This window comes from Camelus bactrianus, chromosome 4 (assembly GCF_048773025.1).
Source record: "Camelus bactrianus isolate YW-2024 breed Bactrian camel chromosome 4, ASM4877302v1, whole genome shotgun sequence".
Taxonomy (NCBI): domain Eukaryota; kingdom Metazoa; phylum Chordata; class Mammalia; order Artiodactyla; family Camelidae; genus Camelus; species Camelus bactrianus.
Window position 1 is genome coordinate 86,637,910 of NC_133542.1, and position 19,248 is coordinate 86,657,157.

The 19,248-nt window shown below is 41.3% G+C and overlaps 1 protein-coding gene across 13 annotated transcripts in view; it reads right to left on the bottom strand.

Annotated features, from left to right (window-relative positions):
* Positions 1-19,248, bottom strand: part of AOPEP (aminopeptidase O (putative)) — a 324,317-nt gene that overhangs the window by 265,785 nt on the left and 39,284 nt on the right. For all 13 annotated transcript variants that reach the window (XR_012506720.1, XR_012506719.1, XR_012506723.1 and 10 more), the window contains exon 3: positions 12,885-13,051. Coding sequence is in view for 5 of the 13 variants with exons in the window: in XM_074363058.1 (XP_074219159.1) it covers positions 12,885-13,051 (167 nt within the window). In the remaining 8 variants the exon portion in view is untranslated. The remainder of the gene's footprint in view (positions 1-12,884; positions 13,052-19,248) is intronic.

A 19,248-nucleotide genomic window follows, 5' to 3' on the forward strand; every position in this document is an offset into this window, starting at 1 on the left:
ATATACACATATCAAATTATCACAGTGAACACCTTGAACTTACAAAATGTTACATGTTAATCATAAAGCTTGGGGAACAAAAGAATGAAACATTATGCACAATAGGCTTTCTCCTCATGTTCTGCATTGAACTTTTCAGCTGATTTTTTGCTGCCCCTCTGGGTCTTGTACCATCCATCTAGCACATGGGCAAGATGAGACTTGTGGAAACAGCAGGGACTGAAACTGCTTTCAAGAGAGAACACTGCTGATGTTCTCAGAGGTGTCTGTTAGACTCCTGCTCCAGGTTGTGGAGAATCCGCACGGAGAGCCCCCTCAGCGCCTTTATCAGAACGTCTGTACCCTCAAGGTGATGTGGGGCTGGCACTGGGAGCCACAAAGCGACAAAGCAACGTGGCAGGGGACTGGAATGAGATTAGCAACGAATAAAAAAACAGTCAGAATGCTTGAGTTTGGGAGTGAGATAGCAAAGGTGAAAACGGAAGCCAAGTCAAGTCCAACAACCATAGTTTACAATTGCCATGCTCCCTGCACAGTCTTCCTGGGAAGTTAAACAATAGAAAAGGATTTGGGGGAAATGCATTGAAAATATCCCCTAACCCATATTTTAAATGTTCCAGATGATTTTCTCCTCTACAGCTTCTAGGCTTTTTATTTTTTTAAGATTCTTCTACTTCTTGGAGCTCATTTGGAAGGCACTGTTTAATACTTCAAGCTTTTAAAGCAAAACAAGTTTTCTAGACTGCCAAGTGACAGTTAACAGGGGCATATCACTAGGCTGGGCCACATTAAGAACTGGCCAGGAGCTCCCTTCCTGAAGACCCCAGTTGGACTCTTCTCAGAAGCTTCTCAAAGGTCCAGTCATGGCCTTCCTGCCCGACCCTGGGTAAATCTGGAGCCCGTGCTGAGACAATTGAATGTTTCCAGGGCTCTGGGGGGCCCCCTCACTACCTCATTACTATGAGGCCGTGTCTAGTCTCCTCACTTGGTAGGGAATTCTCTTTTGGGTTGTCTGTTCATGGATTATTCCACTGAGCCCAGTCTTGCCTGAACACTGCCCACTGCCATAGGGAGGTAGCTGCTCAGGGAATACCTAACCTCGTCTTCAAACCAGACTGTCAAAAAAAAGTGCAAAGAACAAGGTGGGAACACTGCCCCAGAAAGCAGAGCACAATTCCAAAGACAAAGAGAAACTGATGTCTGGATTATCTATTGTTTGGGATAAGCCTACCTTGCAAGGAAAACTGACGGGAGTTTGTTCCTTTTGAATATGCCCATTGATTGAGTTCCAGCTCTGGAATCTGATTGCTAGGGTTCAATTCCCTGATTCACATTTACCAGTTTGAGCACATCGCTTAATCTCTCCATGCATCAGTTTCCTCATCTATAACACGGGCATAATCATAGTCTCTACCTCATAGGATTATGTGAGGATTAAGACAGATAATACATAGAGAAATCACCAGGCATAGCGAAACTGGCACATAGTAAGTGCTGAAGAAATGTTAACTGCTGTCATCTTTACAGCTGCCTCCCCCTGTTGCTTGGGCTGACTTTCTGGAGGCAGAGACAAAGAATGCCGAAGGTATGGCTGCCACATGTGCACTGAAGCCTGTGGCCTGATGAGGCCCACATATGGGGTTTCAGGTTGAATGGCATTAAAACACTGTGCACACAAAGCAATCCATTTAAAGGAGAATGACAGCCCAAAGGGGGCATCCTGTATGACTTCATATAGAATGGGCCATTTGGAGACTATTTAAATAGTGTTTACTTTAAATGAGCCATCCTCGGTGAAATAGACAGTGAATGCCTTCATTTTGCTTTTTGATTCAATCCACTTGCCCTAGACTCCCTCGCTACACCAGCTGCAAAACAAAGAGAACACGCTGTACTTGAATTAACCCAGAGTTTTTCCTCTGCAGGGTCCAGGAGCCCATCACAGCACTGGCTGATTTCATGGCCAGGCCGGGATTCATTAGCAAGGCGCACGGGGAGGGGGGCGGTAGGAAGGGGCCCCAGGAAGTGGCGCTCCCTAAGTGTGCAGGCTCGAGCAGCCACCCGGCTCGCCTCCCTCCTGGGCCTCCTCGAAAACTTCCCGAAAGCCTCCGCGCCACCTTCTCAAACTGGAACTTACTTGGGGGAGAAAATTCTTACCCTTTAATTGTCTCACTAGTAAGACAGCTGTATCACAGATTGTTCTCATAAATACGAGAGCAGCTGCTGTAAGATCCAAATAGACACTTTCATCTCCGAAACAGGGCTAAAGTTTTCCTTAAAGGTGACTGACTGCCTGGGTTTTTTGTAGGTATGATAAGGATTTGAAATGGGTAACTTTTTAGATTGCAAATGTTGCAAATACTTATAACTAGAGAGTGTTAAAACAATTACTTTAATTATTTTCTTCATATACTATTTTAAAAAACTGTCCTATGAGTAGTTTTGAAGATTCTATCTTTAAAGGGAGGAAAAGTGGAGAGAAAAAAAGGAAGAATGTGAGAGTAGCCCATTTATAGGAGGAAAGAGAACCTTGTATGCTAAACCTGTGGAAAAACCTTGCTAATTATTTGAGAAAATCATTTTTACAAAAAGAAAAAATTTTAAGAGAAAAATATCAAGATACTGTAGTTATTTTTACACATCAATCATGCCTACTAATAGTAAATTAAGTACAAAATTAATGGAACATCATTGTCCTATTCTTAGGGGAGTCTTGGATAAACTCACTCAGCACACACCAGAGGCACAGCCACACCAGGCAAACACTCTGTTTCCACAAAGGCAAAAGCAGATGATTTATCTCTGCAAAGTTAAGCATCTTACACAATTTCTTGCTTTTAAAGAGTTATTGTTTCAATGAAAATTAAAACAGGTGCTTAAATCCTTCCTATTAAAAGCATCTGTTTTATCTTTTAAACTTCTCCACTGTAGTTTAGGCAAATACCATGAAGCATTTGGAAACATCAAATTGATACATGCTTTTATTTACATATCATATTTCTTTACTCAATTCTTCTGTAGCACCTGATTCTTTCCTACCACAAGTTTGTTTCTTTCTCTAGCCACTACTCTTAATTTCAAAAATTCCTGCCCAAACTAGTCCATATGTTAAGCTACTCCATTATTTTGGAACACCTTTGTATGACAAATTTAAAAGGCTTAACAGTATGTATAGGAATATGAATTTATAGGTGTATATAGACACACTATATATAATGTATATATTATATTTTTTAACATATTTCTTATAATAAATGTAACAGATACATAAAAAGGTAGGAATAGCGCCCAGTTTCGGTTGCTCTTCCCCTCTTGGCTTCTTTCTCGAGTGTTTGGGTCTTTCAGCAAACCCCAGCTTTTTTTCTTTCACGACTTTCTGGATGCTGAGTCTACACGTTCTGGTTTTATGAGCTAGTGCCACCCTCCTGAATACCCATGGCGTGACTGTCTTTCATTAGTTCTTTGCCGCTGTTGCTCAAGGGCGGGAACTGGCACCGGAACAAAGGAGACAGTAAGACGCCCCGGGCTGGTATGCGCCAGCCCTGCCTGACGGGGGCCAGGTGCCAGATCGTGCCACCGCTCCTCAAGCACTGATGCCACCCGGCAAGGCTTTGGGTTTCCTTCCCAGCAACATGGTACCGCCTACAGCATAGGAGACCCATGAGAGAATGACCTTCAAGATCACGCTTGTGAACCAGGTAGAAGAGCGCCACCTGCTGAACCCAGAACACAAGCACCTCCTTGCGGCTAATGGAATAGCGAAAGGAACACGTCCCAGGCTTGTGAGACCAAGCCTCACCCGCATTCTGATCTATGCTGCGGAAAATCTAGTTCCCGTAAAACTTAAATACCAAATGGATCAGCAAACTGGACACCAGATCATTCCGTGCCAGATGGTCACAAGTATGCTTCAGCACTTTACTCACGTGAGAAAATTCATGAATATCAAGCCTAAGACAAAAATCTTTAGCAACAAGAACTGGTATGCACGTGCCTGCCAGAATCATCATTATCCAAGAGGAATCGTGATGGCTTCCCTGTATGTCAAACGTGGTAAGAGCAACGCTGGGAGGGCAAGCAAGGACTAGTCAAAAGTAAATCACAAACAAAAGAATGAACTGACAAAGATTTAGAAAGTCAAGGCAGTATGTGAAACCTTACGAGGGATGTAACAGAGCGGGACGGTCTTCGGTCACCAGCAGCTTTCTAAAGAGAAAAGATGAATGCATTCACTCTGGATTCCTGCCCCTTGAAATACACGTGTGTGTACCAGCCCAGAATAAAGTTCCTCAGTTCGAGAAACAAGGACCTTTCTCTACGTTGCCTTCTTTCTTTGTGAAAACACTTAATCATAACCACTCCTAAATGTCTTTTAATTTACCATTTCCTTATACGTGATTCCTGGTTGCATACTGTGGGAGCGGTCTAAATAGTATTGCTCATTTTGAGTCATCAAGAGGGAAGAAAAGCTGGCCTTCAATTGCACGCAGGAGGGTCTGGACCCTGAAATCTTGGCTTTTCCCTGGAATTTCCCACACAAAATCAGGAGAGTGTCAGAGAGCTGGTCTACTGGGCAGGCCAGAGAGTAGCATTCTGCCCAGGATGAAGTAATGTCTACAGTCTCTTGCACAGAAAAATGAAATCAGATCCTTTTCATGGGCACATATAGTTCAACACCTTTCACTTGTCCATGTGCTTTTTCTCCTACATTTGGAAGGAGCTTAAATTAGTCAGTCTTGTTCATTTACTTGAGGCTTCCCAGGAAAAATATAAGTGGAACGTTTTAGTTTTCTAGGAAGTAGATACTAAATTAGACTCTACAAAAACAAACAAACAAAAAGTTACCAAACAGAGGAAATAAGAATGTACTACACCATTTTCTTTTTCCTTTTAAAATCGATTGAGCCTGGAGAAAAGGCATAAACTCCAATCAGAAGCAAAACTAAAGGAATGACCCTGAAATCACTTTTGTCACTATCAGTAGTGATTTCACGTGCTTCTTCCATGAGCATGTTACTTCTGTCTGATTGCACAGAACACATTTATTCAACAAATAGATATTATGTACCTATTATATACTAAACACTGGACACTGGGTCTCTGTGTCTAATAGTTTAGCTACATCCTGTCAGGGAATACAGGCTGACAACAACACACAGGCTAACATTTCTGTCTGCCCAAAGGACATTATGCCGAGGAAGTTAAATAATAAAGGAGCCAAATATGTCAGTCTAAATCTATGGCCTTGACTTAGCATTGTTGAAAAAAAGGATGGTGATGTCTCAGCTACTTAAATTCTTACGATGGTCATCACACTACAGTCTAAACCATTAGCCTTCTTTTAAAACATAGCCGGGAGCAATGATTTCCCTCATGCGGCAAGAGCTGGGAGGTCCGTCTGCTGATTTCCGTCCCCTGCCCAAAGGCTCCTGTCATTCCTGTCACTGTTATCTGCCTCATTACATTACGCTGCTCCCAGGTGCTTTGCTTCTTTCGGGAAGTCAGCTGGTGCCTGGCAAATGCACTAATCAGGCTGACGTGTCGCTCCGATGGAAACTTTGACTTTGCGGGTTGGGTTTTGCGGCTCTCGTGCTTTCGAGGCTAGCTCATCGTGTTAAAGGGCCTTGTGCACGGCAGGGTGGAGGTCCTAGGAGACCGCCGATCTACCAATCCAGGAAACATGACTTGGAAAGGAAGCGGCAGCATCTTGCATCCACATACCCTTTTCCTCTAAGGAGTGCAGACACATTTGGAGGCATTATTCCACCCACAGAACAGCCATTTTGGGTCTGGCAAAGAGCGCTGTTAGTACTCTCGCCTGGTTGTCCTCGATGAACCCCAGCTGTGGGCTGCCGCAGGGATGCTGCGTTTGGCCCGAAGTCCTCTCTGCTTGCCTAGCTTGGGCCTCTCTCCGTCTGAACTGGTGAAGGCTGCTCTGTGATATCATATAAGGCGTAAGTTGCATATAAGCAAATCCCAACTAGCATCTACTTTTTTATAATTATGCCCTGAATTGGTAATTCTGGGGGGAAAAATCTACAGATATATTCTCAGAGGTATGAACGTTTTCCATGAAAATTTCAAAGTCAATTCTTGTTCTAATATTTGATGACAGTTTTCAAATAGATAGATAGCGACAGACAGACAGATACTGAAGGGGTCGGAAGACTTTTTTCTGTAAAGGGCCACTTAGTAATTATTTTAGATTTGCAGGCTATACAGTCTGTTGCAAATGTTCAACTCTGCCATTGCCGCAGCAAAGCAGCCACAGACAACGGCCGTATTCCAATAAAACTTTATTTACAAACACAGGCAGTGGGCTGGATTTGGCCAGCAGGCTAGATTATCCATATACATAAATGAGGACTGCCAAACAATTTCAGAGTTCACATCTGCAGGAGTGTATATGATTGCACAGGGACACATAGCCCTGCTTTAATTATTGAGAGATAATGAGAAAAGAACAAAAAAAAGGATGCTTTTGGTGAGTCAAAGCTAAATGATATCACAGCATGCTGTGTAAGCAAAAGCTTTACAGCACATGGAAGAGAAGTGGTGGAGACTAAGATCATCGCGTGGCTCACACAGAAAACAGGCACAACAATCTCAAAAGAACCTTCATGGAGAAAATATAGGCAAAACATTATCTAACATATATCTCAAAAATGTTCTCCTAGGGCAGTCTACCCAAGCAATAGAAATAAAAGCAAGAATAAATAAATGGGACCTAATGAAACTTACAAGCTTCTGCACAGCAAAGGAAACCCCAAGTAAAACAAAACGACAACCTACAGAATGGGAGAACATTTTTGCAAATGAAACTGACAAAGGCTTGATCTGCAGAATATATAAGCAGCTCATACGACTTAGTAAGAAAAAAACATGCAACCGAATCCAAAAATGGGCAGAAGACCTAAACAAGCAATTCTCCAAGGAAGACATACAAATGATCAACAGGCACATGAAAAAATGCTCACTATCACTAATTATCAGAGAAATGCAAATCAAAACTACAATGAGGTATCACCTCACACCAGTCAGAATGGCCCTCATTCAAAAGTCCACAAATGACAAATGCTGGAGAGGCTGTGGAGAAAAGGGAACCCTCCTTAACTGCTGGTGGGAATGCAGTTTGGTGCAGCCACTGTGGAAAACAGTATGGAGATTCCTCAAAAGACTAGGACTAGACTTACCATATGACCCAGGAATCCCACTCCTAGGCATATATCCAGAAGGAACCCTACTTCAAAATGACACCTGCACGCCAATGTTCATAGCAGCACTATTTACAATAGCCAAGACATGGAAACAGCCTAAATGTCCATCAGCAGATGACTGGATAAAGAAGATGTGGTATATTTATACAATGGAATACTATTCAGCCATAAAAACCGACAACATAACGCCATTTGTAGCAACATGGATGTCCCTGGAGAATGTCATGCTAAGTGAAGTAAGCCAGAAAGAGAAAGAAAAATAACATATGAGATCACTCATATGTGGAATCTAAAAAACAAAAAACAAAACATAAATACAAAACAGAAGCAGCTCACAGACACAGAATACAAACTTGTGGTTGCCAAGGGGGCGGGGGGTGGAAAGGGACAGACTGGGATTTCAAAATGTAGACTAGATAAACAAGATTATACTGTATAGCACAGGGAAATATATACAAGATCTTGTGGTAGATTACAGTGAAAAAAATGTGACGAATATATGTATGTTCATGTATAACTGAAAAATTGTGCTCTACACTGGAATTTGACACAACATTGTAAAATGACTAGAACTCAATAAGAAAAAATGTTAAAAAAAAAAAAAAAAAAGAACCTTCATGGAGCTGTCAGTACCATATTCATGCTGGAAGGGGCAGTTTCATTTCAGCAAAATAATCATCTTTACATTGGGTTGAAGTTGCTCGTTTGAGTTTTATTGATTTAATCATTTGGTCTGTGTTTAATTTACACTTTTATATTGGTGTTATAGATGTGTAAGGGTTATAAGCATACATTTATAGTTTTTAAACTATCATTCTAATACAGATAACTTAAGTCAACCCTGGTGAATCATGAGATTTTTTTTTCCCCCTCTAAAAAGAAAAAGAATGCTCAAGTTTGAGAAACACTGCCAAATACCAGCTTTTACATCTGAACTGTGGGGCTAAACCATGAATGAGGAAGTATGTAGGCTTGGTGAGGTGGGGGAAGGGAGAGCCACACCACATCTTGCGAGGTGTAGTTATCATTACAAGTAAACCAGAAATGAAGGCTGGAGGAGTCCAGTATCAGTGCCTGCTCAAGATCGCAGCATTTCATGTATTCAGTCAATTCAGCATGTTGGGGAAACAAGCAGGGGAGGAGAAAAAGACCCTGTGTGAGTTCCAAAGAACTTCACTAGAAAATTCACAAGACACTAGAACCTGGGTAGAGAAGCCGTGTGCATCAGTAACCTCTCATGTGTTGAACAGAGATGGGATTCCAGACAGCACACAAGTGGACAGTGAATGGAGCGAAGGGAAATGCAGAGAAGTCATCCTGTCTGTTGAAACACACCAGAGAGGAAAGTCATGAGCACAATGAGTCATGAGAATAAAGATAAAAGAGCATATTGCTCTGAGGACTCAGAGGAAGAACAAGCCTCAGAAATGAATTTACTACAAAAACCAAAACCAGTTTAGAGAACTGGCATTCCCATTATGAAATGAGAAGATATAACTTCTATGAAAAAATGGTAAAAAGCCATGAGAAGATACCAGGCTGAAATAGTGTAACAGACTGAGATCAAAAGACAACAAAGTAACAAACTAAAAAAGATAAGGAAGGACTGCAAGGATTGTTACAATAACAGTTTAAATCTGTAATGGAATTACTAAAGAACAAAATGTCTCTATGGAAAATCAGTGGTATGAGTGTAAATAAAAAATGAAAAGGCAAGCCATGCAGTCTGGGAGAATATACTTGAGATACATGTATCAGACAAAAGGCTAGAATCTAGAGTATATAAAGTATTCTTACAATCTAATAATAAAACAACCCAAAAAAACCCATATTAAATAGATGGGCAAATGAAGAGATGCTTTTCAAAGACAGATATAAGAATGTACACTAAGTGCATGAAAAGTTGCTCACCATCGTTAGTCATCAGAGAAATGAAAATTAAAACCACAACAAGACACTATTTCACTCCACTTGGAGGGCTAAAATTAAAAGGACTGACAACATCAAGTGTTTGCAGGGATGCACAGCTACTGGACTCTCACACACTGCTGCTGGAACACAAAATGATTGAATCACTTTGGAACCAGTTTGGCAGACACAAAGTTAAAATACACTTATATGATCCAACAATTCCACTCTTGGGTATTTACCCAAGAGAAATCAAAACCTTTGTCCACAAAAAGGCTTACGTTCACAGCATATTTTTCATAATGCCCCCTCAAAAATTCAAATATCCATCAATAAGTGAGTTGGTAAATAAACTGTAGTTTAGTTATATAACAGACTGCTATTTGTTAACTTTTTAAAAAAGAATAAATTATTGACATCCACAACAGTATGGATGCATCTCACAGACATGCTGAGCAAGGAAGCCAGACACAAAGAGTACACATGAATGACTTCATTTATATGAATTTTTAGGAGCAGTGAAACCAATTTATAGATATGGAACTCAGATTAGTGGTTGACCAGAGTTGGGTTAGGGAGAATCACTTAAGGAAGATGGCAAAGGCACAAGAGAATTTCCAGAGTAATGGAAATGTTCTATATCTTCATAGGGTGCTGATTAATTACATAAGTGTATGTATTTGTCAAATGGCATTGACTTAAACTGGGTGCGTTTTATTATACGTAAATTATACTGTTATTAACTTGATTAAAAACAAAGGTACCCAAAACTAGCTTTATTCTAGAAAGTTTTGAATCACATAAATCAATTTTAAAAATCCTGTGAGCCTGTAGGCAAGAAAATCAGATTACTTTCAAAGAATTTTTTTAAATGGTATCAGATTTCTCCTCAGAAATATGAAGTAAGATATGATAATGAAAACATTTACAGGCATTTAAGAGGGAAAAGAGGTCCTAAGAATTTTATACCTAGTCAAGGATTGTTCATAAGTGAACACAACAGAAAGTCCACCTACATGTGGGAGGGCTCAGAAAATATACCACATGTCTACCCTTTTAGAAAAAAAAATACTGAAGCCATTTCCCAGCTGACTAAGAGATGATTCAAACTTAAGAGTTCAAGAGTAAAGAAAGTCGAAATATTTATTGCAAATATAATTTGGAACTGGATGAAAATGTAAAACAATAATTGTAATTCCTAGAAGAGAAGATAGAATACAAAAATAAAATACAGTGATAATATGAGTCTCAAACCCCAAATTGCACTAATTAAAACTGGAGAACGTGGGTGAGGGAAGAAGATAGAAGTCAATGCCCATTAAATTCTTTATTTGATACACAGTGAATCAAGAGCTATTGGTTAACTAAATTGTGAAACATCTATTTCTGGAATACTCTGTAGTCATAAGGATAATGAAGAAGCTCTTTATGGTTAGATATGAGCTTATAAGATAAATTTATGCTAAAGGGGGAAGCACAGTACAAAAATGTGTATAGCATGCTATGATTTGTGCAATAAAAGAGGGGAAAATATACTATACAATGAAAACCAGTGACCTGGTTGCACTGGGGAAGTGTTATTGGGTAGCTGCGAATTAGGAGTAAAAAGGAGACATTATAAATGGTTTTGTCCCTTGCTGATTTGTAAATGAACCAGGTAAATGTGACTTATTTTTAAAAACGAAATTTTAAAGTGTATTATTTATTTTGTTTCGACTTTGAAAATCAAGTGAACACTCACTGAAGACTTTAGTACATGTACATCTAGTTTAGGATGAAGGAGACATCACAAATCAGAAAAAAATACCAGAAACGATCTTGGATAATTGGTTTCCTACTTGAAAACAAAAATGTTTAGTCCTCATTTCATAACCCTGACCAGAATAAACTACAAACAGATTGAGTTAAATTACAAAAAAAAAATTTTAATTAAATAAAAATATTAGAACAAAACAGGTGAATCTTAGAGCAAAGAAAGACTTTCCAGGAGAAATCTAACAGAATTGAATATATAAAAATTAAAATCTCCTATAGATCAGAAATGTTACATCAGATTAAAAGGTATACTAAAAACTGAGAAAAATACTTTTCATAAATAGGAGTTTAATCTCTTTATTTCATTTAAACAGGAGAATAGCTCACAGAGTTATTTAATGTAAGTCTTATGTGACACGAAGGCCTCCATAAGGAAGTGAAGACCCAAAAGAACAGACCTGCATACTTTTCTGCTGGGTTTGATGAAAAGTGCACAGTCATCTCAGGAACAGCCAGATGAAAGAAATACACAGGGCAAGGTAAGCGGGAAGGGGCACCAAGCTTCCATGCCCTCACCAGGCACACATCTCCACGTGTTCACCAATCTGGAAGCGCCAATATCTTTCTTTTTTACAGAGCCAATCAAATTAGAAGACAAAACAAACTTTTGGAAACCTCTCTAAGGCTTCAATATAAAAATGGTCAAAGGAAATGAACATATAGGAAATGAAAACAGTTAAGAAACATATAAGGACACATGAAACCTCATGAATAATCAAAGTAATCCAAATTAAAGAGAGGCCTTCTCTTGCCTATCAGATGGATGAAACTTCAGGGAAAAGGGAATCTCATCACTACTAATGGCTGTGTAAACTGGTACAGCCTTTCTGGAAAACAACCTGAGATGTGTACCAACAGCCTTCAATACATTCAAAACTTTTGACTCAATAATTCTAATTTTATACAAACCAGCTCCTCAGGAATTTAGTGCAGCTTTATTTATAATAAGAAAAAAAAAACACTGGAAACAATAAAAATGTCTAATAATCTGAAAATTATAAATAAAATCTGGTATGTTCATACAGTAAAAATCATGGAGACATTAAAGTCATATTTTTGAAAAATACTTAATGACCTGAAAAACATGCAAGATATATACTATAAGTGAAAAAAATCAGAGTACAAAACTATTACATGCTATGATGACAACTTGGAACTGATAATCAGTACTATGTAGAGAGATTTTAAATACTGGAGGGAAATGCAACAAGATGTTAGCAACCATTTTCTTGACAATTATTTAATTTTTAATTAAATTTAATAATTTACTTTTCTGCAATGTTTCTACAATAAGTAGTGGAAGGAGACACCAAATTTTAAATTAGGAAATACTACAATTATAAAAATTTTACCTGGCATCAACATGCTCAGGATCTTGACTGTAAGAGTTAATTACTGCAATAAGCAAGAAATTGGCAGACAAAACTTTGATGATGCGTTAGCGTTTGCCCTCCATGTTCTCACACACCGCTGGTTCAGAACTTCATGACCAAATAGCGTACAGAGCAGATGCAACACCAGGGCAACTCCAATGGGCCCACCACAGGGGCACTGTCGCTCAGCATAATGACTAACCCTGTACAGGCTCCATGACCAAACCACAAACAACTCAGCTGTAATGGTGTTTCCATGACACACTTGCCTGCCTAGAAAGTCTTCAACCAAGACCACCCACTTGGAGCCCACAAACCATCAGGTGAAAGCAACTGCCAAAATAATCCAGCAATTGATAACTGGCATGAAGAGCCCCACACGCCACGCCTTGGCTCCCAAGTGCCCCTCCCCACCCCCTGCTGTTTTCTCTGGCAGGATGTTTTTATAGTATGTTCAGTCCAACCCGACTAATAAAGGAGCTCTTTTAAAGTTGAGAAAACCCTGGGTATTGGGTTCCTGGGTCCAGCATGTGTGCAATACATAAAGAAGCACAGAACACATGGACAGTACCTTCCCGAAGCTGTGTTGGCTTGGCAGAATTTTCTCCACTCATTAAAACAACAAAAGATGCAGCTGCTCGAACTGTAGCCTGCCATGTTGACATGGCAACGGGTGGCTCCTGGCATGGAAAAAGGGCCCTGTTGTTTATGGGAGATCCCATAGTATAAACACATGGCCTGCAGAAGGAAGACAAAGAAAACAAAGGACAAGAATCTTAAAATGAGTTGTCAGTTTTCTCACCACCATGGTAGTGAAGGTTAAGTTGAGCTTTTAAAGAGCAAACATCTGAGGCTTTGTAGTTGACTGGTTTCAAAGCATCTTGAACTGAAACTGCCAAGGGCTGGCTATGTGAATGGTCAAGTGGTAATTTCTCCCAAATAAATTAATCTAATATGTAAAGAGAGTTGCTTTTTTTTAAAAAGGGGGAAAAATTTTTTTAATAAAGTTTTAAATACTAGTCTGCCAAGTTAACATTTATATTACCCTTGCCCCTCCCCTTAGGCCCTTAGGACTTCAGAAGAAAAAAAGTCTTAGAGACATTCTCACAAACCTTTTGGAAAATATTCTGAAGAAGAATACAGGTTTAGAGATCACTAAGACATTAATGCTTGGAAAAACAAGCTGGTGGTCTCAGATCCAGTGCTGGCAGGCAGATACCCTCGATCTTGGAAACCACCATCTCAAATGGAACCCTTGTGGGGATCCTTGTGTGAAGGCCAAGAACAGGGGTTGGCATATAAACAGGACCGCAGGTCACAACAACCAGGCTTGACGGGAGGCCAAGTGTACAGTTGTTACCAAAGCAAGTGTGGGAAGCCAATGGCATGACGTTAGGGCTCATTCTGCTATAGTTAAAAAAAATACAAACCCACCCGTACCAAGAACAATCCCTTCCAGGATTAAGTCACCAACAGAGATGGAAAAAAAAACCTATGAGATCAAAGAAAGCTATTCTTTTGACACCACAGAGTAGAAGGCACAGATTGATGCTCAGGAAGATGTCTTAGGAAAATGTCTCCACTTTCTGCTTTTCAAGAGTTATGACAAATATGATATAGTTTTAATCAGCTTGATTTACAGCGTAAATAATAGAGCAGAGCACAACCTCTCTTGCATAAACTGGTTTTCCTTTTTAGTTAACATTGTTATGACTGAGCATTTATTGTGTTCTTGCAATGTGCAGTGACACAGAATGATGGTCCTACTCCATCAGCAGGGTCTAGGAAGGAAAAGAGAAACCAGTCTAGGTCTTAATAAACACGGTAATTTAATACAGGGAATTGGTTACATAAGTAATTGAAGAGCTGAGGAACCAGACGGGACAGTGAGGCAGGCAGAGATCAGCTGCAGTGGGAAGTAGCTGTGACTTGGTTTGGAGGAGCTGGCGTCACTGGGTGTTACAGGGTTACAGCAGCAGAGGTCATTTGGCAGAAGCCAGAGTCACGATGGGTGCTGGGACTGGAGGAGACTCAGTCATTGCTGGAAATGCCAAAAGCAGCAGAGAGAGGAGAGGAAACACCTGGTTTCTCACCAACTCCTGCTCTCAAATGTTCTACCAGTGCCTCGCACTGGCCAAACCTGGCAAGAGGCCGGAAGACAAGGGAGCCCTGGAGACGAGTTTTCCTTGTCATTCAGAGATGATCACAATCAGAGCAGAAAATGGACCTTAGAGCAAACAGGCGGCTGCAGTCTGTATATCCTAGAAGTGTTTAGGTTATGATACCACAGAGGTTTGACATGAGGCAGGGAAAAAAAGGTTAGAAATTCAAGACTAGTCTGGCTGGGTTACCAACTTATTAAATGGCTTTGGAAAATTTTCCTTTGACTTTTCTGAGTCCCATGCAAAATGAGGATAGGTGACTTCTATTCTTTGTTCTGGTCCGTAAACATATAATTCTGTGTTCCAGAATCATAGATCCAAGAATAAAGATAAATTTTCGATAGATAGCCCAGAATCTCTCATCAATTTCAATGAGAGTTGTGCTCCCACCCTGCTCCCCTCGGATCCTTGGTTAACCGACTTAACCTTAGTTAACTGTCCAGCCTCAGGTTTGAGAACCTACAGAGGAGGTCCCCTCAAGCACCTCCTCCCAGGGGGCTGCTGGTGGTGGGTGTCTGGTGGGAGTGACGCTTCAGCAGCTCAGGTAGGTGAGGTCAAGGCAAGCTAGTTCTCAAAATCCCACCTGCTTTTTTTTTCCCCCCCAAAAGGCCCATCTTAGGGAAGGGTTCACAGAAGAAAAGTATCGTCAGTGTAGACAGAGTTTTTTGCCACTGGTCAAATGACAGGTGTAACTCCTCTTCCTCTGAAAATGGCAGGCGTGGAGAACCAAGGCTTTCTTTCTCACTGGAGCAGGATGAACTCATAATTTTTCTCAGTTCATCAGCTCTAGGAACCCACTTCAAATCTAAGGAGACTTATGGAGTTAAATCTATTTGTGATGCTTAAAGGGAAATGGGAGGCCCCTGCCTAGAGATCTCCTAAGACTTTCTCTGCCTCTTTTGAAGGGGAGCTGACCCATATTATGGTCTTAAGTCTTAGGGTGCTTAGGCCACGTCTGAAAGTATCTGTGCTCTCTTGCCTTTGCATGCAGCACCTCATTTCCCTAGGATGACACTGGTGTTACAGGGCATCCTTCCCTGCAAAGGGAACAAATCCTCCCCAAAAGACTGGCTTGCCAAGATGTTTGCTCTCCTTCTCCCTGTAAAGTTGGGTTTGAGGCCATGTGGGCATATTATTATCCATTCCACCTGTGCCGTTAGGTACGTGGTCCCCAAGGCTTCCTCCATCAGCCTCCACACCTCTTTCCAAGAGAAAAAATCAGATTTGAGGTGAGGTCATATGTGAGAAACACTGCAGAGGAAGGATCAGAAGGATGTAGTGATCTGCTGAAGGAGAGGGAAAAGGAAAGGAAGACCTCGCTGGGTCAGCCAGCTTGCAAGATGGACCCCAAAGACCCCCGACCCTGGTATTGACACCCCTGTGTAGTCCCCTCCCACACTGCATCGGGGTTGGTCTGTGTGACCAACAGGATAAGTCACTTCTGAGATGAGATTATTGAAAAATCTGTGGCTTTCATTTTAGGGGTTCTCCTCTCTCTCTCTGCCTTGTCACTTGCTCTGTGGGGGTCTCCGGCTGCCCTGTCATGAGGACACTCAGGCAGCCTATGGAGGAGCCCACGTGGTAGGAATGGAGGCCTCTGGTCAGTGAGGACTTGTGGCCTGTCAACAGCCTTGCATGTGACTTTGAAAGAAGATCTTCTGGCTCCAGCCAAGCCTTGAGATGCCTGTGGCCCCGGCAGACAGTTGCCTGCAAGGCTGTAAGAGATCCTGAGCAAGAACAACCCAGTTAAGCTGCTCCTGGATTCCTGACCCTCAGGAACTGTGTGAGATAAGTTTTGTTGTTTTAAGCTGTTAAGTTTGGGGGTAATTTGTTATGAAGCAATAGATAAATAACAGAATTTTCTGAGGTTTTTGGCTCAAGTGATAAGATGGATCATGAAGCTATTAACTACGAGAAGAAATTTGGGATGGCTAGCAAGGTCACAGTGAGGGACCTTGAAGAGAAGGAGAGTTGCTACCTGTTTGATTTGTATATAAAGGGCTTTACTTACCATATGGCCGAGGACACTTGTATGGACACAGAGACCTTGACTTCCTAACCACAGACAGTATGGTGTCCAACAATGGGACTGAGTGTCTGAAATCAGACCTAGCTTGAAAATTTAAAAGTGATTTTATGTAGTAAGTATTGATGCTGTAAGCAGATCTGAGTCTGAGTACCACACACAAATAGGGAGGTGAGGAGGGAAACCTTCCACTGAGGAAAAAGCATGGTATCACCATCATTTCCTCCCCAATTCTCTATTGTTTCCCACTCTAAATAGTCTAGTTCTAGGTGTTTTGTTCTAGAGTTTGGTCCTGATCCCCCATCATCCTCTCAAAGGCTCTTTCTGCCTCGGCACCTGAAGTCTCTCACCAAGGGGATCAGTTACCTGGTCAGGCCCCTAGAAAGCTCTCACCTCCACCCTCCCCACTGTCCCCACGAGCCTCTTTTTCTCCCCTTCTCTTTACCCGGCTGGGGCCTCCTTTCTGCTAAAGTCTATGTATTTTCTTTCTAGCTTTCCGCTTGGTCTCCAGCTGTAACTCTGAAAGTAGAGATAAGCCATCTGCCTAAAAAGGGGGTGGGAAGAGATAAGTCGGGAATTTGAAATTCGCACCTCTTGGGGAGTGTTGGAAATGCTAGCTGTCTTGACTGTGGTGGTGGTTTCATGGGTGTATACATCAACCGGAATTCATCAAATTGTACATCTGAAATATGTGTAGTTTACTGTACAGGAATCACACCACAATACAGGTGTTAAAAAAAAAAAAAAGAATGTCTGACAGAGCCAAGTCAACTGGGATTCTATGCAAATAAAATATTCCAAGGAGGTTAAGCTTTGAATCTAGCACCAGAGAAACAATCAAGTGAAAAATGCATCAACAAGAGTTGCCAAAAGACACACACGTGGTTTGCCTCTGTATCTTTCTTCCTGCTTAAGTGGAATTACGCGGAGATGTAACGCATTTCTCTTCATCTTAGTTGATGCTATGTATGTAACAGAGACTCAGTAAATGCTGGCAAAATGAGCAGTATGATTACAAAGTGAAACCTAATTATTACCATTAAAATCACACTTCACAAAATATTTGCCTATGGACAAGGACTCCAAGGAAATGTCCAAAAATAAAAACATTTATTTTATTCAAACATAAAAAATTAAATAAATAAATAATAAGAGGCACACCCAGAAATACACCCATGTCTGCTATGAGACGCAATCACTTTCTTACTGGAATGTTTTCATAGATAGGAAAACAATCCCAGGCAAATTTTCTTGAAAACGCAGATTCTCTTTGTGCTCCGAGCCTACTCCTTTCTTGGCCTTTTCTTCTTTCTCAGCAGCAGCTTCATTCCACCCTCCCCAAACCAAGTGCCAGGGACTTTATGGCCAATGGCCTTTTGAGCTTTTACAATCCGAGATCCTTATGTGTGTAACATGTCACGGTGCAAGTGTCTAACACGATTTAAAGTTAAGTAACTACCTTTTAACAGGGATGAAAGCTTTAACACCTGGATAAAGGTCTGGTGGTGGAATCTGGGGCAGCTGACAGAAAGCGGAGAATGGGTGAACAGGAGGTGCTCACGGAGTCTTGAAAATCATACTAAGTGGTGACTCCTAACATGCACACATTCCCCCTGGTCCCAAGATGGGGAGGGAAATCTGTGTGCATTTATAAACATGCTCTGCAGTTATCTGGATGTGTAATCACTGAAACAAATGCAGCTGTGTTTATTCAACACGCACAGCCTTGCACCTCAGCCATGTTGCTCAGATGCTGATGGGATAGATGCTTAGGCGCCAGCCTGCAATTCTCTGATGTTTATAACTTATTTCCAGACTGAATAATTCCTTCCAACACACAAAGGAAAACGCTCTCACACCAGGGCTTGCCCCACACGCCCTGGGACACCCACCCACATGGGAGACTCATTGGTGAGCCCAGATTAACTGCGCAGGAATGGGAATGGGAGGAGGCCACTGAAAATCAGAAAGGAAACAGGGTAAGACAGCAAGGGAGAGGCAGGCCCATGGCTTGCTGCCATTAAAGAACTTCTAAATTGAGGAAGAACCTGTCAGAACGACAGTTACATTAGCTTCTTGTTCCATGTTTGTGTGTTCATGGAGTAGTCAGCCAAGGATGAGATACACTACACTGCTAGGGTCTGAATGTGTCCCTCCAAATTCATACGTTGAAATCCTAATGCTCGTGTGATGGTATTGTAACAGAAAAGAACAAATGTGACTCCATATTAGATCTGTTTCTTTGGCTTTAACCCTGTGCCCTGTTTTCTAGGCTTAGTCTTGGTGGCTCTGTACTTTTTGTAAAAGAGTGTTGCCTTTAGCCTGAGATATACAGGAGAGCCTGTTCTTGGGGCTCTGAACTTCAGGGATCTTGGCACTTTTGCACTGGTATGGAGATGACAAGTTGCAGAATGGACGGTGACATTTGTTTTGTTGGAGGTTTTACGGGGGCACTATGACCTGACAGCTACAAGAACAAAGAATTCCTACACCAAGAAGTTGGCAACAACCAACCACACCCCTCCCCCTTTTAATATAAAAGGAGCCTGAATTCTAACTTGAGGAGGATGGTTCTCCAAGACATTTAGTCTGCCATCCTCTCGGTCTGCCAGCTTTCCGAATAAAGTTGCTATTCCTTGCTCAACACCTCGTCTCCCGATTTATTGGCCTGTCGTGCGGCGAGCAGAACGAGTTTGGACTCGGTAACAGTATTAGGAGGTGGAGTCTTTGGGAGGTACTTAGGTCAT